We start from the raw sequence: 25,945 nt of genomic DNA on the forward strand, positions 1-25,945 counted from the left end.
TTATTTCCTCCACTGTAAGTGATAACTTAAAAGTAAACAACTCCTTTAATCCATCCCTGGTGGTTGTCTGACCCCAATTTTAGATGGTGACATTTCTAAAACTGTTAATTCTGATGTTGTTTCAAGCTTTCCTAGAAGGCAGAAAGTTAGCTAATAAACCCCTCATTATCATTTTTAAATAGTAATAAAAAAAAAAAAAAAGTTTAAAAATAAAAAGTATCATAAAGATGCAATGGGCTGTGCATGCCCTTAAGGAAGCACATTTACCGCATTAGGGACATGGCCCACGGGGAGATTAGTTGCACGATAAATCTCCCCAAAATTTCCTTGTGCAGAATCTTCGGGTGACTTAGTAATGCATTTGTGTTCCCACCTGTGATTTACATAATGCCTTGTGGGAAAGCATTTTGGGTAAAATAATCGCCCGCGGTAGTGCGTATTTATTGTTGGCAAATAATTTCCTCGTGGCTATAGCCCATGGGCTCTCCAAAAAAGTAAAGTCCAACAGAAAAAGATGAAATAAAGAAGGGACACCTAAGCACATTACATGTAAATACTACTTGAAATACTGTGAATTCTAGTCAGTAAAGCTCAACTGCACAAACATCACCAACCACTCTAACCAAACAGAGAGATGTGTACTTAAGTATAACAGATCTTACATGGTTATCTAATTATGTCCATACATAGATTTATATGCATATTTTGAACAAATGTAAAATGCAAATATCACTTTGTTTTATCATCACCGTTGATATTCCAGAACCTTAAGTTGGCTGCAGGTGATAAAGTAAAATGTTATTTTATATTGATTGTGCAGGCTGAATCTTAAGGGCTGTGGCACACGGGGAGATTAGTCGCCATGCGACAAATCTCCCTTGTTGCGGGCGACTAACCTCCTGAAATGCCATCCCACCGGCTAAAATGTAAATTGCCGGTGGGATGGCATACGCAGCCCGGCAATTTACCAAAATCGCCTCAAGAGCTACATGAGTTATGCCAAAAAAAAGTCGAACCAGAAAGGTTTTTGTGGGCAACTTATTTCCAGGGGCCAAAAGGCAACTGTGGCTGTGTGTTCCATAGCTTACACAAGTCCGATTGCAGCTATGGAGGTTTCCCTATCAGATTTGAGGAGTTCACTATATGTTCTAAAAATGAACCATACACCATTGAATATTTTTGCTTAAATAGTAAAGAACTGGATGCCAAGAGCAAACAGCTAATATGATAATTAATAGTACAATTACTTTCTTCTGAAAAGGTTTTTATGTGTAAAATTAATTTTCTTAATATAATGGTTTATGAACTAAACTCGTTTAGAAAATACCAATATAGTCATGTTAAATGGACTTGGGATAAATCACCTCAATTTTAATTTCTTTTTTTTTCTTAAATTCTGACAAAAGCACAGGTTTTTCTAGCCCCAAGTATAGATCTTTTCACCCATGTGACCCCCCCATGCTTTTTACCTTAGGCATGCAGGATTAGCAAGTCATTACATTAAAACTGAAGACTGTGCTCCTTAAAGCAGCAATATTATTTACTTTAATAGACCTATATTTGGGCTTTCCCCAGACTTTAAAGTGACAAAGGTTGGTATATTGAAGGAAATCTTAATACTTTTAAAATCCGAGTGCAGACTTCATTTCCGTTCTCATATAAGCTGTAATGATGCTTGCTCTGCTGTAGTAAAATAATCATTACCTTTTAAGCCAGTGTTCAGTATACAATGCATTTAATGGGCACCAAACATAGGTACTTTGTTGTGGTGTATCCTCTTTTTAGCATAATTTTATCACCAAGTGGTCACAATTTGAATGGGACCAATGAATGAAGTTTACTCTACTCCAGTTTATACAGTTTTTTAAAGACACTGATGTATATGTATAGAGAAATGTGAACAGAAATAATGCTTCTCATGAAGAATAACCTATTCCAATTTGTTTAATTTACAGAAAGATTATGTCAAAATTAACTGTCTTATGGAATTTCTACTTCACAGCTTAGTACAGGAGTGAAAGCTGTATTTTTCATATACTCAAATTTAAAAATCTGATGCATTTGTGCCCCAGCAAGTCAAAAGATTACAATGCCCCACCAAAGCCAAAGTGACTGACAGACATGACAGTTGTGAAATAACATATTTAAGGTTCTGGAGTCAGAAGATAAAGTAAAGCCATGTAGTGGGTGAAGGTTTGGATATAAAAAGAAAAACACTGTCCCTTGTGTTTGTGTGAAATGTATTCAGCAAGGTTAAATTAAATTTGCAAGCCCAAGGTTTGTCTTCAAAAATTATTTAAAGTGCATATGTTCTTTATTAATATAAATACTATCCCTACATTTTTTATAAAGTGATACTACTACATTTACTAAAATCCTGTATATAAAGCTAAAAGTCTATGCAGCGTCCTTTTCTCTCCCAGTCTCCATAGCGAGTTGGCTCAGGTCCTCTGGGTCCGCCTTTTTCTTTAGTTACAGGATTGATGTCATCAGGAAATTCTACAGAAAAAAAGGCAGGCAGAGTTATAAAGTAAAGGTCCTATACTGTCTGGTAAAGTGGTTCTGCAAGTTCATTTTAAAGGATCACTTAAATGCAGTCTGTAAATTTTAACATTCTAAAGTTTACAGGGAAAATATACCTCCCTGTGTGATAGGAACTCATTCAGCTGGGCTTATGTAGAAATGGTGCACAAACTCTATCTGAGCTTCAATTTTTTTTTTTTTTTTTTAAACAGATGGGATTCCACAGACTGAAAGAAAAACATGATAGTCTGACTGTGCTCACTGAGACCAGTTCCTGACCTCCCACAGGCTCAGGGTGTAATGCAACCTCTCCTTCACCTTGTTCAATTGAGAAGTAATGGATTCCAGGATTTCAAAGGTCCCTCTTCTTTCCATTATGGGCAGTGCGCAGAGTTTCTATTAATTCACAATCAATGTTTGCTTATCTAATTACCTTGCAAGGGTTAAAGTACAGATATTTCCCCTCCAAATTAACTAGCACTTCATAAGTATGCGCTTTATCCCAATGATCAATTCCAGGGAAGCTAAAATACATGACTACTGACAAACAGCACTCACAGTAAATTCTTCTGACTTTGTTGACCTTCTATGGGGTGCAGTGGGACAGTTTCAAGGAGGGTTTAGATCCCCTTTAATCAGTCAGGTACTTACTTTCCAGTGGGTTCTTTTCTAATGTTGTCTGTTCTGAGTCATCAAATTTCCCTTGTGGTGTTGTAGGTTTTTTAAGAGGTTGTTTTGTGCCTTTAATATTGTGTTGGGAGTTATGGCTAAGAGCTCTGCAACTGTTCCACAATCCAGACCACACTGAAAAAACAGGTTATGTTAACAAATTGTTATTTATATAAGTATGTAAAGTATTCACTTTTCATTTGATAGAAAAACAGAAAATGCAAGTGTCAAACATTATCAGCATACTGTTCTTGCAGCCCTTCAGATGTTGTTAACTATAAGTCCCAGCTGCTGAGGGATACTGGTGTTAACAGTTTAACATTTACTAGAGGGCAGGTACAACAGTTCTCATGTTAAACAAACCAGTCTAACAATATTCAATAGGGGTTTAAGGAGGCATACATTTTTAGAATATTTGTAGCATATTGTACATAGGCTTGCATATGAAGATTTCAAGTAACTGGTAAAAAGGGTTGGTTCACCTTTACATTAACTATTTGTATGTTTTAAAATGTCCAACTCTTATCAACTTTGCAATAGGTCTTCATTTTTTACATAGTTGTGATTTACTTTTGTCTTATACTTCTTTCCAAACCATACATGGGGGCCACTAACCTCAGCAGCTAAAAATGATTGCTCTGTGAGCTTACTATTTTATTATAGTTACTTTTTATTCCTTATATTTCTATTCAGGCCCCCTCCTATTCACATTCCAGTCTCTCATTTAAACCATTGCCTGGTTGCTAAAGTAAAAAAAAACCCTAGCAACCAAATAGTTGCCATAATACCAAACTTGCTAGCTGCTGAACAAAAATCTAAATAACCAATTGCAAATTGTCTCAAAATATTATTGTCTAAATCATACTAAAAATGTATTTTTAAGCAACACCGGCATGCACTGTCCAATTTCTGCTTTGCCATGGGAACATCCATTCCATTGAAATACAGCAATAGACTACACATGTATATTAACCTGTGTAAATTACACAGTGCTTTATAGAGATTAAACATTTTTCATATCAGTCCCTGAGCCAGTGATGCTTACAAGTTAAAATCACACCACTTGTAGTATTATCAAATGTATCCAGTCAGTTAAGCTGCTTGTATGTTCTGGGAATGTACTCCTGCCAAGTTCAGCTTTTCCCCCAGCAATGTTCACCCAATATGAAGTAGAAGAGGATAGCTCCATGGTGCTTACTCAGAAGAACCCGGGCTATTGCATGTTTCTGCTAAAAGCAACTAAGGCCCAGGGTAAGTGTTTATAATCACAGGTGGATCACTCCTCAGCGATTAGAACTTTTCTTCTCATTTAGCATGTAAAACACCATATTCGTTGCCAATAAGCAGGTGGTGGATAAAGCGCTACACTTCACACGTAAATTATGCTTTACTTGCCCCTAAAATTAAAAAAAAAATTGAAACTACGGATACTGCAAAGTTGATCAGAATCACATCTTTTTCATCATTTTCGGTGGAACTCCCCTTTAGGTTCAGAAACAACCAGACATGGTAATTACTAAGCACTCACTCTTGAGGTTATGCGCCACAGCCTGGTCATATATAAGATGTTCTGCAGCTTTCCTCCCTTCTCCACACGCTGCTAGAAATCTATAGCCACTCATGTCTCGCACTAAAGCGCACACAACCAACACGGAGCTCTAGGTTACGGCCAGTTCCTAGTGACGCTTCGTCCTCCCGTGACGTCATTTGCAAGGGACGCGGGCGTCACGTGGTATCTATTACAAATAAAAGCCGAAGTGTTTTTTCAGCGTGTCTTTTTTTTTCTTCACGGTGGTCTTATCGACCTATAGGTGATGCTTCATTCAGAAATACACGGTTCTGCGGAGCAGTTATATATTTGAAGTTCTCGGGTGTGTAATGTGTGATCCTCTTAATATTGTCAGGGTGTTGAGGCAGCTTACTGTGTGTTGTGAAGTTTATGTGGGTGTAGAGAAGCAGAGAGTAGTATGGGGATGAGGGTGCTGAGTATGTGCTGCGTGTATAGTGCCACAGTTCCTCTTGAGGTTTTGCGTGGCAAAGTTGAATGCCATGAAAACATTTATACAGTCATGGCCCAAATTGTTGGCACCCCAGAAATCTTTCCAGAAAATCAAGTATTTCTCACAGAAAAGTATTGCACATGTTTTGCTATACACATGTTTATTCCCTTTGTGTGTATTGGCACGCACAGAACAAAAAAGGAAGGAAAAAAAAAAGCAAATTGGACATAACGTCACACAAAACTCCAAAAATGGGCTGGACAAAATTATTGGCACCCTTTCAAAATTGTGGATAAATAAGATTGTTTCAAACATGTGATGCTCTTTTAAACTCACCTGGGGCAAGTGACAGGTGTGGGCAATATAAAAATCACACCTGAAAGCAGATAAAAAGGAGAGAAGTTCACATAGTCTTTGCATTGTGTGTCTGTGTGTGCCACACTAAGCATGGACAACAGAAAGAGAAGAGAACTGTCTGAGGACTTGAGAACCATAATTGTGGAAAGGGTGGGAATAATTTTGTCCAGCCCATTTTTGGAGTTTTGTGTGACATTATGTCCAATTTGCTTTTTTTTTCCCTCTCTTTTTTGTTCTGTTCCAATACACACAAAGGGAATAAACATAAATAAATGCGGGTTCTCAGTCCTCTATCAAAAGAAACAGGATTTATGTTCTTCTTTTGTGTATACACGTTCTGTGTCAGACTTCCTGCTCTCAGAAAAATCCTTCAGGGCACAGCACAACTCTGCTCAGTTTGCCCTTCTCTCCCCCTCCCACCTGTGCTGTGTAATCTGAGCAACCAGCAGCTAGAGCTGCGGCATGGAAACTACTGACACCAAGCTAAAATAGCAGCTGCTGTCTTAAACAAACAGAGGGAGCTTCTAGGGCTCTTTACTCAAGTATGGTAAAGCTTTCTGCAGATTAAATATAGCGTGCACTATTGTAATTACTCTATTGGCAATAAAATGCCAAAATACATTTTCTTCTCCTTTAAGGCATTTATTTTCAAAGGTAATAAAAGTTTAACTAGTTTTTGTGTATTTGCACAATGTCTGGAAGAATCTATGAAACTCTTTAGATGAGAACCCTTTTTAACCCACTGGGACAAAATGTATGTATTTCTTCAATTGGCATCATTAAGGAGGTTGCCTGTGCCAATTTAACCTTAATATTTACTCCATGGCAAAAGTGGAACACCTACTGCTTTGCAAGAATTCTCTGAATATTGTGCACACTCCGCTTTTCCCTATATAATCTCCCTATCAGGTCTGAATTGGGAGTCAAAATAGTCCTGGCATTCCAAGTACAGAGAGGCCTAAGCAGCCCCCACCAGCCCACTATGGCTTCTTACAGCAGCCCCTCTGGCATTTGCCAGCACCAACCCATAAATAGATTGACACGTGGGGGCAAATACGTGGGTATATGCCCCCACGTGTCAATCTATTTATGGGTTGGTGGCAGCAACTCCACATTTTTGGTGAGGGAACTTTCTTCAAATCTTTAGTCGCATCCTAGGTGATATAGGTATGCTAACAATTGTAATAGTATTTGGGATAGTAATGAGTGATCTAGCAGTCAAAGGTATTTGTTTTACTTGTGAAACATGACTTGACACTATTCTATTCTTAGATTACACTTTTTCAGCAGAAAATCAAAGTTGTACAAAGGTTATCCGGGGGTTATTGAGGTGGGCCCAGACGCTAGTGGTACCCTAGGACAATTCAACCAATCCTTATTTCTATTGTGAGGACTTCTATAAACCTATACCATTTGGCACACCAATTGCTGTGAGAGTGGGCTTGTTGTGTTAGGATCTGTTGGGCACTGGAAGACCCAGTTTGATGTTGATCTTCTACATGGAGTTCTTGGACCACAATTCCTGTGCTTTGTGTTGCTCTACTAGTTTTAACTTTTTGTTTTTGCTAATGGAATACAGATATCACAACTCAAAATCAAAAGACATTCTATCAACTTTAAAAATAGTTGAGCATTTTATTTCAATTATTACAATTCAGAGGAGACAGAAGATTCAGTCTAATTCTTTTCACATTTATTTGATCACAATAATAAAAAATATATATAATGCTACATTAGCTTGAAATGTAGCTTAAACGCATCCCAAGGTTAAACTAAATACAAGAAGACAATTTTCTTAGAGTGATAATTGTGATTTAACGTAAGACTAAAAAAAGAAAACCGAGAATGGGAAACTACATATAGAACAAATGGTACTAATGCATTGGCTGGGCATTTAATGCCATAAAAATTGGCACCACAGGTTCCTTTTACTTACCCTTGGTTTGCAGGTGCAGAGTATGAAATAGATTTTCATTCTACTTTGTAACCATGGGCAACAAAAGGAAAGGGTATGTGTGGCTCTAAACAAAGAATAGCTGTAAATTAATGTTAACATAAAAAACATTACTGTTACAGAGCTGTATTAAATTTCCAGTACAAAACCATCATCATGTATGCATCCTTCAGAATCAGAGGACTGGATACGGAGTACAAACATGCATGAGTTATAGAACATATTTATATAGTCAATGACTGTACAGCCTCATATTTATACAGTCCATGACTGTACAGCTTCTGCCCTCAGTGCATTAGTCCCTAAAACACTGCACTAAAAAGTATTTCTCAAAAGCTATTAAGCACCAGTAGGAAGTCAACAGACCTTTAACACTCTTCAATATGAAAAAGTCATTTTATGCAAATCTCCAAACAAGAAATGTTTGTTCCACTGCTACTTTCTGGTTATTTACGATGCTTGAAGCCAATTCAACCTTTTTAAATAATATGTAAAATGAAGTAGTGCAATGTGTTGAGCACTGCAGGGTAGATATTGATTAGTATGAGAGAGAATAGAAGCAGGGTTGGAAATGTCACAATGTCCAAAAGAGGGCTAGAGTTTGTTACAAAGCTACACTGCTGATGATATTTTAAATTCCAGTTTTTAAAGCTAGGCCAGGATGCTTTCACACAGCATAACACTATCAACAGGCATGGCACATAGAAACTAATTTTGTGCAAACACAATAATGAGAAAGTTATAATAAAATCATGGAATACACCATCCTGGGCATCATATTTCTAAGCGCTACACAAAAAATTAGCAGATAGGAATTTTCAGTTTAAAGTCATTGAATGTATGGGTGGAGTTGATTTTAAAATATATTCTTACATCTACAATATTAGTGTCAAATTCATCAGGAGCCTATTATGCTGCCTGGAAAATGCAGGATGGAGGACACCTAAGCAGACAAAGGGAGAACATATAAACTACTTGCAAAGCCAGACTGAAACTGAACTCAGGACATAGTACCTTAGGCATCAAAACATGCAGAGGTCTCTGCAAATACTTACAAACAAGTGAAGATGAACCTTGCTGGCCTGAGCTTTACTTGCAGTGGTGCTGCCTCTCCTACATTTAACTAATAAAATATATTGAGGGATTATACACTCCTAAGCAATAAACTCAGAAGCCATGCATGCTAGTAGTTTTTATGTTTGAGCCCCATTCCTTTTTAGAGCATCATCTTGAATCATTTTACTAGTCAAAAATAGGGTAAAATTAGGGAAGCTTATTAAAACAATTTATTCTTCAAGTACTCAAAGGATATAAGCAAAGGGGTCAGTTTTACCTCAAAATACAATATTTACTGTATTAATGCCAAGTGTTAAGCAGTGCTATTACACTATGGGACAGCGTTTGCAGCCTCTATGACAGTCAGATGCACAACCTAACGCAACAAGTGATTTGAGCATGGCTGTATGAGGTGCAGACTCATTGGAATTGACAGACAAAACCATGGCACAAGTAAAACCAAGCAAAAAACAAAACAAAACCTTTTTTAAAATGCGGAAAAACTTAAAATGGGAGTATGGTAAAACTAAGGTTTAACTATACAAATATTTATAGTTTTCCAAACTTTGCTATGGAATATGTATGAGCCTTAATTATATATTAAACACTTAAACTGCATTATAAGCAAGTAATTCTAATGTGAAAAATGATTTTCTATTTCTCTGTAGTAATAAAACAGAGCCTTGATGGTAACTAAGCTATAATTAATCCTTACTGGGGCAAAACAATCCTATTGGGTTTCATTAATGTTTAAAGAATTTTTTTTTCTAGTAGACTCCTGCCTCCTGCAGGCAACTTTGTGTGATTTTGGAAAAATTAAGTGATGCGTAAGCCTTTTTCACCGGCAATTCCCTTTATTGCCAGTGGAAAGGATTTAAGGGAGATTAGTTGCCCTTGGTAGCAGAACATTATCATGAGTGACTAATCTCCCCATGGGATATTAGCATAAGGTATGGATATCCAAATTACAGAATGATCCCTTATTTGGAGCTTTCTGGGGAACATATCCCATACTTGTTCTTGATCCCAACTAAGATATAATTAATCCTTATTGGAGGCAAAACAGTCATATTGGGTTTATTTAATGTTTAAATGTTTTTTTTAGTAAACTTAAGGTATGGGGATCCCCTTATCCCCAGGTCCCAAGCATTCTGGATAATGGGTCCCATACCTGTAGTATAAATTATGGAGCTTGTGAATGTCATTTTTATCATTGTTTGAACCTGTTTGAAAAAAAAAAGAAAATGAAGACCAGTTGCAAATTGTCTCTTTAAACTGTTACTCTCTACATCAGTGTTCCCCAACCAGTGGCTTGTGAGCACCATTTTGCCCCCAACCCCTTGGATGTTGCTCCCAGTGCCCCCAAACCAGGTAGTTATTGTTTGAATTCCTGACTTGGGGGCAAGTTTTGGTTGAATAAAAACAAGATTTACTACCAAATAAAGCCTTACCCAATAGTCAATCTCAGCCTTTATTTGGCACCTCCATGAACATCATACCGAAAGTTAACTCAAAGGTGGACAACAAGACCTAGCAACCAGATAGAGGCTAAAATTCCAAACTGGAGAGCTCATGAACAAAATGCTAAATAACTGAAAAGTGAATGTAAAGGTCAATAACCCCTTTAACATACCTGCAACTGCTACATTTTCAGCTACCTATTAGGTGTTGGTGTATAGTTTCACATATGTTGCTAGACACAACTGTGTTGAGATGGGCTATGTACGAGTGTTGTTATAGGCTGCACGTGGCTTCTGATAAAATGACTACATCAACCCAGGCTCATCAACCCAGGCTTAATATTCATACTAGGTATGCACATAATCTATTAATATTTGTATTTAGCTAAATATGGCAAAAAAATTCAGTGTAATGCTAGACCACAATGAAATCCTATATTGCTTATTCAAATTTAAAGAAAATTGTTTTTTTTTTTTTTTTTTCAAACCAATCTGGGCAATTGCAGTGTGGTGGTGTAAGTACAAGTAAGTTTAGTGTTCACTAAACGGACAGTTGCCACTTTTTAATAGCGGTAGCAATAAGGTTAGAGATATTGCAACATACAAAATAATCATAATTTAAGCATTTAGCAGTCTGGTCATGGAAGAATGACTGCTGTGATTACCACAGGCAGCTAAGTGGTTCACACGTAGGATGAGGGTTTTCCCTTTTGGCAGGAGACTCATAGCGGTAACAGTTGTAATAGTAAGGCAGAATTCCCAGTACGGTGATGACAGAATTTAAAAGCCTTCTGGGGGAGGCTATAATATGCTCTATCACTGCAGCAGCTCAAACCCTAAATGTGCTGGTAATGGTGAATTCTGCAAGGGGCCTGAATAATCTAGTGGCAGACTAGCACTTTGGGTCACGTACAAGATACATGTCATTTTTTTTCTGATTACTTTATGCTGTGTGTTTCTGATATGTGGATAAGACAGAATAGGATATGCGATCTATAAAATGGCTATGACCTAACTGAGTTGCCACATCTCCTCTGATGAAGCACCCAGGGGTATGAAATGCATCTCTAGGAAGTGGCTAGCAAGGGAGATACCAATTTGAAGATGAAGCAGCCATGTAGTATGCTATATTTATAATTTTGTTTTATTACGATTTTATTATCTGATTTGCTGTGATTCTTGCACCAACGTGAACCCAAACAATAAAATGATGTTAACTTACTTCTCCTGCCCTTCCATTCACAATAGAAAAACAGCAACCGGGTCATCCTGGATCACTGTTTTTCAAAATGCAGTTGTTGGTACCCAAAATGTTAGCAATGAATACTGAAGTAAAAAAAAAATTCATAGACATCCCTTTTTTGGCCTATGAAGAGTTTTAAAAAATCACTACCTCTTTCATTTGCTGACATAAACAGCATTCCTCCATTATACACATGATGACTGGTACAAATTTGTGTAAAATAAGATCCTGATTAGAGCATTCCCCTTATTTTGTAGTACTTATCAGTGTTAAGGAGGCTTCTGAGATACTGACCAGACAGACATAAGTCCACAAAAACATTTCCTTCAGCAGCATTTATTAATTGTAACCTCTCAGGCCCTTCATTCTTGTACAAACAAGTGGACCTCACAAATGCATACTGATCCATGGTGTAAGGCCTGTACAATTACAAGCATTTATCAAACCACTAAATTAATACATTATGAAAGACAAAGCATGGAAAGAAATTGAGTGAACCAATAGATCATGGCCTTCAAAGGTATGACAGCAAAAAATGTACACAATTCTAGATGAATGGTAAAATAGCACAATTATCAGATGATCAGTCCAGCTGACCACATAATAAATGAGAAATCTACAGGGTGCCTTAAAGCCCAGGTTCAATGCCACCCTCTAGTAACACAACAGCCCTGTACATTCTCACTAGTGACATAACCAATATCTTTTACCCTTCTGTTTATTAGTTTTATGGAAACAAGATCAAATTAAAGACCCCCTTGAAAATAGAACAGCAGGCAAATATATAGCCAATCCAAGAAGATACTTTTCATATATGAAACTTTTCAGTCCATCAAAACGTCAGCTGGTGGAAAAACTAACCTTTGCTATATGCGAGAGAATGCAACCGTCCCTGCAAAATATTAATGAATCTACATAACATTTATAATCACCAGTGTATTAGAAATTGGAGGATATAAATTATATTTAGTTAAAAAAAATTAAAGTTGCTCAAAATACAATGGCAGATAATACTTTAATACTATAACATTTTGAGATTTATTGTTAATGAGGTATTACACATGTCTGGCAGTGCTTTCCTTCTATTGGAAATATCGGAGACCAGCAACAAGAAAGAACTTTTCCAAAAATACTTCAGAGTCCAAAACCGCAATGTGGGCTGCTCGTCCAATAAGAGAATTGGCTGTATTGGGTAAAGCATGAATGACATCATAACGCACTAAATTGCAGTCCTTATTCTGTAGAACAGGTGAAAGGATGTTTTGGATCATCTCAGCATAAACTGGCCCTAGAACAGAAACAAACAATTATTTACAATACAGTATTATTTACAATACAGTAGTTGCTACCTTTGGTCATTTTATACTTAAAGAGTTTGCTCACCTTCAATGTTTAAATCTTATTAAACCACCAAACATGCTCTTAGTGTTAGAAAATCCATTTTGCATAAAAAAAGTAAAAGGCCCACTGTAAAAGCTGCATTTCATGCCTGTTAAATCAGTACTTCTGTCTCTCTGATCAGTTTTCTGAAGGGACGGGAGTGGCCTCTTTTGAACCTGACACACTGAGAACTTCCTATATGCTTACATCATCACATACAGGCATTGCCCTTACTTGTTACCTACTGGAATTCATTGGTTGCTTGTGCTCTCTAACCAGTTGCATAAATTGAAGTGTCATTGGTTATTTTTTCCTTGCATTGGCATTGGCAAACAGACTTAGAATGGAACACACAGCAAATGGGCATTAAGTCTGCTGCCAGTACTATGCGTGACATCATATAGTTACATAGGGTTGAAATCAAGTTCAACCCATCCAAGTAAACCCAGCACACACAACCCACACCCACCAATCCATACACCCACATACACAAACCACACATACAACCACCAACACTAACTGTAGATATTAGTATCACAATAGCCTTGGATATTCTGATTGTTCAAGAACTTATCCAGGCCCCTCTTAAAGGCATTAACAGAATCTGCCATTACCACATCTCTAGGAAGGGCATTCCACAACCTCACTGCCCTCACTGTGAAAAACCACCTACGCTGCTTCAAATGGAAGCTCCGTTCCTCTAATCTATAGGGGTGACCTCTGGTGAGTTGATTGTTTTTATGGGAAAAAAGAACATCCCCCATCTGCCTATAATCCCCTCTAATGTACTTGTACAGAGTAATCATGTCCCCTCGCAAGCACCTCTTTTCCAGAGAAAACAACCCCAACCTCGATAGTCTAACCTCATAGTTTAAATCTTCCATCCCCTTCACCAGTTTAGTTGCACGTCTCTGCACTCTCTCCAGCTCATTAATATCCTTCTTAAGGACTGGAGCCCAAAACTGCACTGCAAAAGGTGAGGCCTTACCAGGGACCTATAAAGAGGCAAAATTATGTTTTCATCCCTTGAGTCAATGCCCTTTTTTATACAAATATAATAAATTGAAAAACCCACTGTAGTTTTTATAGGGGTCATTGCCCTGTCCCTCCAGCAAAGGTTCTGTGCAGAAGTGAAGAATGAGCAGAGGGATGATTCTGAGGTGAATATCTCTTCAGCTGCACATTTTTTTATTAACTAAGTATATGGCAAAGATTGTACTATTTTTGTGAACTGTTAGATTTGTGAATGTTGGTGAACAACCCTTTTGAGGGAATGTTAATAAGCACCCATACCTATTATTTATACACACAGACTGTTTCTGGCAAATTCTTTTTATTACTGGTGTGTATTCTCAGAGCAGACAACTGAGTCTGCTGCTCTTCTCTGAAGGCAGAGCTAATGAGTGAATTCCTTCTATTCTCTCTAGCTGGAAGTGTGTCTCTCATGCCTCCCAGTGGACATAGACAAAAATGAGCACTAGGGGACCAACAACAGGACAACAGAATCACAACAATCAGATGGATCCAAGCAGGATCAATAAACAGAAAATGGTGCAAAGAAGTCATAAGGAAGGAATCACAATTTCTTAGTTGATGAAACCAAGTGACTCTCCTGAGTAGGTGAAAAGGTTTGGCCCTTGTAGCTGCTGTGTCATTACTAAGGATACTCTGATGCGAGTATTGTGTGATAGGCCTATTATAATAGGGTCTACATTAAGAACCTTATTCCAGACTTGCTTTAGGTCTTCAGTTGTTTAACAGACACAAACATTTCTTATGAATGTTACAGCTATGTTATAGCAAGACATAATTTTTGTATAATGAAAGAAAATGTATTTCAGGGCAACTTTCCAATACACAGTAAAACATTTTTATTAAAGGTATTTGGTAATGTAATAGCTATTAGAATCAGTATCAGTCTGATAATGTAGCAGAGGACACTAAATAAAAGACCTAAAGGAGAACTGTTTAAAGGAACAGTTCAGTGTAAAAATGAAACTGGGTAAAACAGATATAGTTAGGCAAAAATGTAATCTGTAAAGGCCTTTACAGATTACATTTTTGCCTAACTATATCTGTAAGTGGATGTCAAACATAATAGCCAGAACACTACTTCCTGCTTTCAGCTCTCTAACCTCTTAGTTAGTCAGTGACTTTAGGCACATGGGACATAAATGTTCAGTTAGTTTGTGAGCATGCAGGTCAGAATCAAATGCAAACTAACAATGGTTGTCTGACCCTGTTTCAAATGAGGGGTGGACAGGTCCTAATGGTCCTTGCCAGAAGCACAGTAGGAGGAAGATAGCCAGCAGCCTGCAGTCACACAAGCAAATACAGGCTTCAGTTACCTATCAGGTCAGCCTAGCTGCTGATTGGTTCCTATCCTACAGTGCAGTGTACTGAGTGCCACCGGCTCTCCTGCACATACAGATAATTCAGCCAGAAGGAGGTGGAACAGATGGATTTGTAGGAATGTCTCAATAAATAAGTCAGAAACACCAATTTTTTAAACACAATTCTTCTATATTTAAAAGAGTATAATGCGCTGGTACATTCTTAATTATAACATGATATGTCTCCTTTAAAGGTGAGCCACCCCTTTAACAGTGTGTTGTTGCTGTAACATTGCCTTTCTGCAACAATTTTAGAAATTTTAGATGTGCCATGCATCATAGAGAAGGTGCCAAGTCAAGAAAGACTAGCAGGGCTAGTCCCTCAGGAAGTGTGCACCATTTGCAGGGGGACCAAACCTTTTTATTCAAATAGCTCAAATATATATGGGATAGTACATAGGGGCAGAGCAACCAACGCATTTACTGGAAGGTTATTAAATCTATTTTTATAATGACTGTCAGCTATTTATAAACGTATTTGTAATAATTCTTTATCCATATATAGATTAATTATACACAGCTCTGTATAACCTTAATATAGTCTCTGCTTTATAAAGATTAAAACATTCTTAAATTACAGGGATATATAAATTATAATTTGAATACACAAGAAAATTTATTTGTGCTCTGCCTTAAAACTTAAAGTGGACCTGTAAAAGTCCTTTTCAAATTAAACATGAAACCCAAACTCATTTTTTCTTAACACATCCATACCCATTATAAAAGCATTTAAAAATCCCAGATGTCAATCATATATTGCCTGCCCCGCCTCTATGCCTTAGGCATAGAGGTGGGGCAGACAGTTACTTTCACTTTGAATTCAGAACTTCTTAGATGTTGCTGCCCTCCTCACATTCCCCCTCCCTCCTCACCATCTATTTTTTTAACCAGTGCATAGGCATGAGCATCAGGCCCCCCAGACTGGCACAGAAACAAGATTTTGGCAAGATACAAAGCTTGCCTTAATAACAGTGTCCACAAAATGGTGACTGTCTTCTTGCTGCCATTGTGAATTCCAAGGCTAAAGAAAATAAGATTTAAATAATTTTTATAGTGTACGTGAAGTTTATTTTACTTGACAAACACAATAGAAAATTTCTTAGGGTGACAGGTCTGCTTTAACCTTTATTAAAAACTAATTTATAAAAAATTTAAATAAATCCCAATTCATTTGAACTACACCCAAAATTAATTAAAAAAATGTAAAAACACTTTATTTAATGCCGGCTAGCCTGTTGTCCGTTGTTAATTGATCTCTTTCTCAATGCATTGGAGGAAAGAAAGCCCCAAGTAGTAAATCATTCAAGTAAATTCATTGGCCACCAGACAATCAAGGGGGAACAGTGGGGGAAGAAAATTCAGTTCAATGGTGGAGGCACTATATACAAATAAATAAGTTGATAAATAAGTGTAGTTGAGGAAACTCCCTAAAATCAGTTAGGAGTAGTTGCGAGCGGTGGGTCTAATTCACAGTGCCGGTAGTGCATTTAGAAGGCACATACCGTACATTTAGGAAACACATACCGTAAGTTATGGCCTATTAGCCACACATTCACAGAGTGCCCCAACTTTCCACTGCTGGCTTTCATGCATGTTCTTTTTATACACAGGATCCGTTCACACATTACTAGGGAGCATTTGTAAAAGATGCTCGTGCTGTGCTCGTGCTCCTAGGCTCTCCTCCATAATAGTACCTCATCCCTAGAATGGTTACCTACATCATGCAAATTTGTATCGAAATCCTTAGCCTTTAATTTATGTAATATATACTCCTGAATCACTTGTCACATTTTCAATCTCTAGAACATCTTCAAATATAGCACTAGCATTTGGAGGCATTTAAGGCCACTAGAGCAGTAGCGCTTGGCCACAGTCAGAAGCAGCTGCAACCCGGCAACTATCAGTAAGAGATAGCAGTAGAGGTCTGGTAGTTAAGGGCAGGAGGGCCCGTTTTCAATTTTGTCCCCAGGCCCACCAGTGTCTAGTTGCACTAATGAATAAAACAGTTGTTAAGAATAGGATACTGATAGAGAAACACTGGCAACGCTGCAAATTACCTGACTGTTTATCCTTCAGAGCAGTTTTGCACATTTCAATGCGAGCGGAGTGATAGGGCACATACCGATCCTGCAAGGAGCTCACTAGAACCACATTCCTAAAATACTCCAGGCCTATAATAAAATATGCAGAATGATTACAGTAAGAACCAGACAAAATCAGATTTACATTTCTGATGCAGCTATAAATGGATAATACTATGTGACACCTATATTTAAATAAAGGCAAGTACCAGCTCTAAATAAAAATGATTCTACCATCAGTACCAAAAATAACACAAACATTTTTTTTTAGCAGATATTTATATGTATGTATATGTTTATTTATAAAGCACTACTTATGTACACAGGGCTGTACAGTAGAATACAATAATTAATGTTTTTGTTAGGAACATAAAGTTTACTGAATTCCAAGTATAACAAGGTTACAAGTCAGTGTTTTAGATCTTTTAGATCGTAAGCTCGTTTGGGCAGGGCCCTCTTTGACTTTTGTATTGGTTATTTCTGTATATAAATCTACATGTTCAATGCATACAGCCAGTTATTGTGCAGCAATTTGGAATATACTGGCGCTTTATTAATATAGGATAATAATAATTACAACAAATATTGGACACAGTCTAAGCGACACATGCTATTAAAATGTGCTTAATTTCAACCTTGCTGGAGCCTAAATGTGGAAATGGGAGTCCGATAATTTATTTACTGCAACAGGTCTGTATAGCAGCATAGTGAACACATCTTATGATTTGTTCCTGCATTTAATTATGGGGTATAGCCTTACTAACTAGTTGCCACAATAAGGGAAGAGAAAGTCCCATCTAGTGGATAACTGTTTTTCTGATGTAAAAGAGCAGGGATCAGAATCTAATTCTTGCATTATTAACAGGAGTAACTTTATCCAGGATACCAATGACACAATATGAAGGTGCCAACACTTAACACTAATCCTAGGCTATTAGCTAGGGTACTTACAATATTGGACTAGTACCTGGTTATCAGGTGCCTAACAACTCTTTGTATGTAAGGAAGATATATGTTGCCTCAGATAAGAAGCGTATGAGAAGATTTAGTACAGGTAATGTTCATGCAAAGCCATAGAGTGAAGAAAGTGCTGGGCTTTATATGTTGTATGCAACTGTCAGCTTTTTATATGTGACTCAAGAGAATATGTTATTCCATATCAAGCAAAGATTGTTTTAAGGATGAACCCTTGAATTACTGCCATTGTCAAGATTATTAACCAAATATGCAAAGTTCAAATATACTGAACACAGTTCAGTAAAACAATTTGTTTTTTGAATATCAACACACAAAAAATTACCCATAAACAACAGAATCTAGGATGAAAATGTCTAGTGCATGCACTGTAATATGGATATTCCATGTTAAACATCTGAGAGTACAGAGAAAATTATTATAATTATAACCTTGCCAACCAAATACCATGGTTTAATAGCATCTAACAAGCCTACGCCTAAGTGCACTATAGCACAAAACATATAAGCCAAGTATAGCACGCAATTCTTTATGAATTTGGCATGCTTTTGTAATAAAGGATAACATAGAGGATAAAAGTTTGAGGGTTTAATGTACCATTAGCCTTAAGGTGGCCATACACTTATCAAACCATGAATGGGATCCTCAGGTGGGCCTAACCGAGCAATATATAGCCAAAATTCAAGCGGATGTCCATCAGCAGGTTTAAAAATCCCATCAGAGCGAGGAATGCATCAGCTCGTTAATATGGTCCTCGTCGCGATGGTCTGTTTCCTCTCAATGTGATCCAATCATTTGGCCTATATTGCCGACCTCAATGTGGGCATACTGAGAAAAGATCCACTCTTTTGCTAAATGAGCAGATCTTGCAATGTATGGCCAGCTTTAGGCCAAAGATGCAGATGGCACTTTCTCTAAGAAAATACAAATCCACTCTGCTCTAGACAGTGTCAGTGTGTATAGGAGGTGGATTTGGGTCTGAAAACGCACACTTTCACATGCAAGCCAGAGTTTTTTTCGCAGAAGATAGCTAGTAAAGCTTGCAATAATGTGACCACCATAAAACTTACAACTCCCCAAAAGAATATATTATAAAAGGACTATAATACAATACCATGGAAGTTGATAGAGTGGACCGTCAGGGTAAGAAAATGTCACATAAAACTGCCCATACACTTGCTGGGCTAGTTAAGCTAATGTGATCCTTGGCCTATGAGTCCCCAGATTACCAGCCAGCAAGCCAGTCACATAATTATAAAGGTTAAGCAAAACAATTGACCTCTTACCATTAATAGACAAATGCAAAAGAAAAAAAAATTGAAACCATATTGATTTTAGCAATGATTTTAGCATGTAATCTTATTGTGTACACAATACAAGTACAAGCGTAAAGAAAAAAAACATGTAGTTATACCTGGTTTCTTGCTGAGTTTGTACAAGAATGTTTGTCGGGGATCTGAGTTGTCTCTGCACGTTAACTGCAACAGAGATCCTGACTTTTTCCACTTCTGCATAAACCATAAGCCTGGAACAAAACACATGACCACGTCAACTAGTATATATCAGAAACTCTAGGCAGAGTTAAAAGATCTAATATTTTAAAACTGTAATTTGTTTATTTTAGTGCAAAGTAAAGGCAAAGCTAACTGAAGCAGACTGGACACTTTGGCACCAAGCCACCCAGAGGCACAACTTCTGGCATGCCTTTCCCCCACTACCCAAATATATGCTTTAAAGTATCTGATTCTCATTAAATATAAGGTAATTTGCATCACAAAAACCAGGAGTATAGCCTTATGGTGAAAAGTCATAAAAAGGTACTGAAGAAATCTATAAACCAATAAGCATGTAAAATAAGAATGTACTCAATACAGGCTTCAGTTTGTTATCTGACTGAATCTCAGAACATTTGCAAAAAATAAATTTGCCAAAGCCCAAATGCCTAGGGCGGGGGGGGTTGACTTTACAGCAGTGGATAACTGATTTTTTTTTTTTTACATATAGTACTATTTTAAGGGAATTTTGCTTAAATGAATATACATACAAAGTACGGTTCATATTTATTTTTATATTCAGCCAAAACTTTCCTGGCAGATTTGGAACCTTATTGAATCATTAAGTTAATGTGTATCTGAAAAAGTATCCAATCATGCACACAGTTTAATCAAGGATCATGGCATTGCCCTATCTGATGTAGCAAGGTGTCTAGATAACAAAAGGTGAAACATGACTTGGGAATCAACGGAAAACAGAATATGTCTGGATGCAAACATTTTTATTGTTTGGTCTACTGAATGGGAACCGACTAATGAAGGAAAAGGCAATTTAATTATTGTTATTCTCCAAAAGAGCATTGTGATTATAGATCTGAATTTTCTGTCAAAAATAAATCAATAATAACTGATATTATCACCCAATGAGACCTTACCTGTATTAACCAAAGCACTGCTATTGTAGAGAGTACCCAGATGTGGCCCAGATAAAGAAAGGAAGGTATGCAGCTTGCTGAGGTAACATTTAAATCTGGGTCTTGAAAGAACTGAACGGATAATTAAATTGCCTAAGGAATGGCCTATAAAACTAGGAGAAGAAAGCATGATTAGTAAAATCACATCAACAATATATTGTAAGTATCGTACATTCTGGGGCAGATTTCTTAAAATCTGAATTCAGTTCAAATGTTATCACTTTTATTAACAATACTGCCAGATATAATTGTAACCAGCTTTCCAATATACATTAATTAAAAAAATGTCATGTTAAAATGTATTTGTAAATATAATTGTGACTGAAAGCTGACTAAATACCTTTTGAGGGAGAAAAACAAACAGCAAATTTAAATCAGGTCTGGGCTCATATAAAAAAAGAGAACAAATTCTTAAGAATACATGGGAATAATTGCCCATATATTCTTTCCTATAAAATATCTTATTTAGAACAAAATTGCATCAAGGAAGTAACTAGCGATACAGTGAAATTTGTCTACACATTTACCTGATCCTGGATACTGACAGACTGTAAATTTGGATATATTGAACTATTTCATCTAAAAGCCGATCAGTCATGGAGTCAAAATCAGCAAAGGTATCATTCTACAAATAAACAATAAGTAAATGTTTAGCAATTAACAAAAAATAAAATGACCATGGGTACCTGTATATTATTAAAGCACTTTAGACCCATGCCATAACATATGCACTCAATTTAAAGTAACAGACAATTAATAAAACAAGTAATTGCTGATAAAATATACAAAATGAAATTGCATATTGCTCACACTCTACTGCCTAGTAAAGTAAGAAGGTAAAGGGCAAGTGGAGGCACAGAAAGGCTAAAAGGTACAACCAACTGTAAAGTGTAATCTACATTATAGCTATTCTGGCTGGTCTGTAGTAAAGATGAAACCAGAAGTGTGTCACATATATTTATTTATAGCTTATATAATAAGGCACAAGTACAAGAGCTCTAAAATGGAGGCTGTGGTGCCTATTGACACAATTATTTTTATCACCCAACGCTATGGACCTGTGGCCAGCGAATCAGATGCTAATGCCATTTTTGACATATGCATCGGAAGTGACCCAGCTGGCCTCCGAGTATTCACCTGTCAGATGTTGGTGGCACAATGTTTTTCTAACTTTCCCCCTGTCTGACTTTACCTTTTAAGGTCAGAGCAGGTTGGGTTTGGATATAAAAGTCCCTTATAATGTTTGGCCTGGGATGAAAAGGGTGTTAGGGGGTATATTACCACTACCTAAACAGTGGTGTAAAAGGGAAATAATTTAAAATGTGGTCTAAAGTTGGACAATAAGAAGTCTGCTTCAAATAAATAAGAAATGACTGGTAGGCAAATAGAAATACCAGGTGTGCCAATATGAATTGCTAATATTGCTAATATTTGTTTTACATTAGAAATACAATTAATAGAATACAGTAAAGATGTGAAAGTGCCTTTGAAGATGAATATCGGCAAAACCTTTTGACTGCAATCTGTCCCATGATTTTGACAACAAAATATAAAAATACCAGACTAAGTTGTAAATATGTTTGCTTTACATTACTTACCTGGTTTCTTTCAGACATAAGGAATTCCTTCCTCCCACCAGGCAGTCCAAGTTCAATGTAAGTTCTTACAAGGCGAAGGTCAGCGCTATTCCCTAGTAAACAAATAGTCTAGTTGTTACCAACAAGAATTGCCTTAATTCTCAAACATTACACTAAAACACTAATACACTATGACAGATCAGACCAAGTGGGGAATCCTGCAAGTTTCCTACCAATCAATCCTTGCCTGTAGATAAAATCAGTTCATTATTATCATTGTCTGTGTCTTTTAATTCAGTCTTCTCATTCTGACTCCTTCTGCAACAATCTTTATAGATCAATTTGTTTTTTACAACAATCGTTCATGAATCTGCTCCTTAACAAAAGCAATTAATGTTTTGTCTGCATAACTCGATTGGATCATCTTTAATATCAACTGTATACAAAAAGATTTTGTAGTAACAAAACTTAGATGCTCTAGATGTACACTGTATGTTCTATTTATGCATGTATGATGGCCAATTACTCGGGCCCTGTAACTTTAAAAAAATCTTTTAGCATTTATTTTTACCGTCAAGACCATGCACACAGACAATCAGATGTATTCCTTCATCAGGGTCATCATCTTCCTCCATGCTAAAATATGGAACACTGGAGGCCAACTGAGGAACATCACTGTATAAGAAACCAGGAAGTCTCAACTGCTTCAGCTCTTCCTTGGCCTGCAGAAATCTAAACAAAGACCATATATCAGAGGACTGATAATAAGAACCACATTTATTCCAAGATCAAAGCAGGAGCAAACATGCAAACTGCATCAGGATCTTTGTAATGTTACAGTCACCTGAGGACACAGTTTAGGTCAATCAATAGATACTGTATAAAAGTATTGTATAGCAGAAACAAACTCTCTAGTTTAGATTTTCAGCAGGTATCTGGTTGCTACGGTTCAAATAACCTTAGCAACCAGAGAGTGGTTTGAATGTGAGACTGGTATATGAATGAAAGAGGACCTGAATAGAAAAATAAGTAATTAAAAGTAACAGTAAAACTGTAGCCTCACAGAGCAATCATTTTCAGAAGAAAAAGGCAAATAATAAAAAAAAAGTAAAGACCAATTGAAAACTTGCTTAGAATTGGCCATTCCATAACATACTAAAAGTTAACTTAAAGATGTACCACCCATTTAAGGCTTGTCTACTCACTACACCTGCATAAGGGAATTAGAATAAGGTCTAAAGTATATCAGTATTGGTATCACTGCCATCGCTCATGCCTATTAGCCGTAAATATTAGAACTGTTGTATTAATTATCTTTCAATCCTAGTTTATATATCTTGGGTTCACAATAGGTACTTACGCCAGCATTAAAGGCTTGGGAGAACTTTCATACCAGGAAAGGGAAGAAGATGTTGCACCACCCGGTTGTTTTGTGATAGTGTCAATCATGTTCCTGGAAGGAAATGCTGTACCAGAAGGAGATTCTCTCAATGTGTAGGGAAAACAGCTAGGAGTACAAACACCGGGCATGTTCATTGAATCTCGTAAATACTCAGAGCTTATTTGCTCTGATCTTAAACATTTTTCATTGGCAGACTCAAATTCAACTTCACATACTGTATCATCAGACCTATATAATGGGCCATCTGTTTCCTCATAGTAGCCATTCTCAATCATATCTTCATCTTGTTCCTCCTCATCAATTTCTTCTGAAACTGGCGGGCCTTCTAGCAAATGCTTTACATTTTCTTTTGCAGATGCAGCATATTTTACATCGTCGGCTGGGCTAATGTCAGAAATGTCAGTACTACTTTGAGATCCAAAGTAATTTTCAACAAGGCCTTGCTTCACCATATCAGAGCTGCTATTAGAGGAAAGGTTTGCAGTTCCAGTTTGGTTTTCACCTGTTACTGCAGATGAGCCTTTACTAGTCTGATTTAGTCCAGTTTCACCATATTCTAGTATGCCTTGTTGTGGCCTGTTATCACAGGCAACAGAACCTGAAATTATAGAACGTTCTCCAAAAACAATAACTTCTGTATTCATTGTGCCTTGGGTGGCACCGAGATGCTTGTCATGGGTTTGAAGCTCTCTTAAAGTGGTTATGCTGTTTGACATTGGGACAGGAATACTTTTGACTTCATTTGGAGTTTCCTCATCTGAAATGGCAAACTGAAAAAGATCTCTGATACTTGAAAGGGAAGAATGTACTGACACAGTTTCATTGTCAGAGAAAACAACACACTGAGGTTGCAAGAGAATGCTAGATTTCTTGCTGTCAGTCTTTGGCAAGTCAACTGTACCTAAATCTAAAACCGTTTTACTGTCTTTTAATTTACTTTCCGTGACAGATATTTTTGAAGCCTCGTCTGGCGAAAGCTCATCATCATCTGAAGGCAGTGAGTTGATTGATGTCAAAGATGACTGAATTTCACTCAGTGCACTGGTACTCTCAGTGCAGTGGGTTTCTACTGCAGTCTTACAATTTGACTCTGGTTTTAGCAACAAATGTGGCAATACTTTATCTGTCACAACTGCACCTGGTGCCATTTGATCTTCCACATTCGGTTCTGGATTTGGATGTGTAGAAAAAGAGCTGGGCTCACTTTCTACACCAGAATCAGAAAACCGAGAAGAAGCACATGTAAGATTAATATCTGGTAATTTAATGGTGTCACTGCTTACAACAATGTGGACCTCTTTTGACATAGTGGTTTGGAGATTGCTTTTTACCTTTAAAAAGCTCTCGGGATTTCCAGTGAGTGTGAAATTTGTATCCAGTGCAACATTTTTATTAAATGTGGTGTCCATATTAAGTGATGATGCCATTCCACCATGCAAGGGAGCATTCCCTTGCTCCTGCAATCCATCTTTAGTTATACGATCATTACACATTTCTGGCTTGGAACCCAAAAGAACAGTCACCTTCTCACCCTCAAATGGGTTCTTGTTACATGGCTTAACCACTATTGATCTTACTCCTGAAGGGATCATGGTTTGATTACCATGGAAGCTTTCTTCAGGAACAACAGTCTGCAGAGCGCTATCCAGTGGCATAAGCCCAGTACCTGCTTGTTGCATGCTGAGTGTACCTAAAATGGCGGAAGCGGAGAAAGGTGTTAGATTACCAGTATTCCAAGTACTGCTTTGGTTTCTCTGGGTACTGTCAAATGTTGCCAACAGTGGTTTATTTGTGCCTGCATTAGATGACAGAGAGGTATGCCCTTTTTGTAATGTTTGTAACCCAGAGGACTTAGTGTCACTTGGCAGAAAGCCCTGCATGTGGTTACGTCCATCCTTATGACAATGTGAAGGCCTGCCTTCAAAGGGTTTAGACATAGACTCTGCTGTAGCAGCCTTTAAACACTTGTAGCTCACTAATACCACTGACTCCTTAGAATTTTGTTTTACTATCTTTTTTGGATTCTCATGTTTCATTGATTTCATGAGTTTATTTACTTTAGTTTTTGATTTAGTTTCATCTTCATTTTTACCCTTTTGGGACTTGGCAAGCTGTTTATCACCTTCAGTACACCAAGCAGGAGTTGAGGCACCTTCAGTCCTGACTTTAAGCACTGGGCTCACTGGCCCACGCACAGATTCCTCGTCATTGTCATGCTTCTCCTGTTTGCTGGAATCCAACCTTTGTAAGTTCTGAGCTCCCAACCATGGTCCATCTAAATCTGCAGATGAGAATAGGGGAAAGGTGGGAAGAATGAATTGACTTTTGAATAAATAAGGTATGCTTTTCTACAATATTAACTTAGCATTAATAAGAATCCAAAAGAGAACTAGAGATATCCGAGTGAA

General features: G+C 37.3%; 2 protein-coding genes across 8 annotated transcripts in view; both read right to left on the reverse strand.

The window, feature by feature from the left end:
• Nucleotides 1-1,718: 1,718 nt before the first annotated feature.
• sdhaf4 (succinate dehydrogenase complex assembly factor 4) lies at nucleotides 1,719-4,888 on the reverse strand. The gene is made up of 3 exons (NM_001008178.1): nucleotides 4,721-4,888; nucleotides 3,175-3,327; nucleotides 1,719-2,499 (listed from the first exon to the last, which is right to left on the reverse strand). Exons 1-3 carry the CDS (start codon nucleotides 4,812-4,814, stop codon nucleotides 2,390-2,392), a joined length of 357 nt encoding a protein of 118 aa, NP_001008179.1. The 5' UTR covers nucleotides 4,815-4,888; the 3' UTR covers nucleotides 1,719-2,389.
• A 6,694-nt stretch (nucleotides 4,889-11,582) lies between these two features.
• The window catches only part of fam135a (family with sequence similarity 135 member A), a 63,144-nt gene continuing 48,781 nt past the window's right edge, over nucleotides 11,583-25,945 (reverse strand). For 3 of the 7 annotated variants that reach the window (XM_031902992.1, XM_004914503.4, XM_031902991.1), the window contains 8 exons: nucleotides 23,496-25,818; nucleotides 22,707-22,867; nucleotides 22,157-22,248; nucleotides 21,086-21,183; nucleotides 20,520-20,671; nucleotides 19,506-19,616; nucleotides 17,093-17,206; nucleotides 11,583-12,550 (listed from right to left, as the gene is read on the reverse strand). In XM_031902992.1, the coding sequence (XP_031758852.1) occupies nucleotides 12,345-12,550; nucleotides 17,093-17,206; nucleotides 19,506-19,616; nucleotides 20,520-20,671; nucleotides 21,086-21,183; nucleotides 22,157-22,248; nucleotides 22,707-22,867; nucleotides 23,496-25,818 (3,257 nt within the window). In that variant the 3' untranslated portion in view covers nucleotides 11,583-12,344. The remainder of the gene's footprint in view (nucleotides 12,551-17,092; nucleotides 17,207-19,505; nucleotides 19,617-20,519; nucleotides 20,672-21,085; nucleotides 21,184-22,156; nucleotides 22,249-22,706; nucleotides 22,868-23,495; nucleotides 25,819-25,945) is intronic. The other 4 variants (XM_004914506.4, XM_004914505.4, XM_018094346.2 and 1 more) reach the window with 3 other exon arrangements.

Source organism: Xenopus tropicalis, chromosome 5, assembly GCF_000004195.4.
Source record: "Xenopus tropicalis strain Nigerian chromosome 5, UCB_Xtro_10.0, whole genome shotgun sequence".
In the NCBI taxonomy this organism is placed as follows: domain Eukaryota; kingdom Metazoa; phylum Chordata; class Amphibia; order Anura; family Pipidae; genus Xenopus; species Xenopus tropicalis.

Excerpts from the sequence above, each read along its gene's own strand:
- sdhaf4 (NM_001008178.1), bottom strand. The coding sequence starts at position 4,814 with ATGAGTGGCTATAGATTTCTAGCAGCGTGTGGAGAAGGGAGGAAAGCT. Across the intron at positions 3,328-4,720 it reads TGTGGCGCATAACCTCAAGA|TGTGGTCTGGATTGTGGAAC; the intron begins GTGAGTGCTTAG and ends CTGTTTTTTCAG. Across the intron at positions 2,500-3,174 it reads AGAAAAGAACCCACTGGAAA|AATTTCCTGATGACATCAAT; the intron begins GTAAGTACCTGA and ends TTTTTTCTGTAG.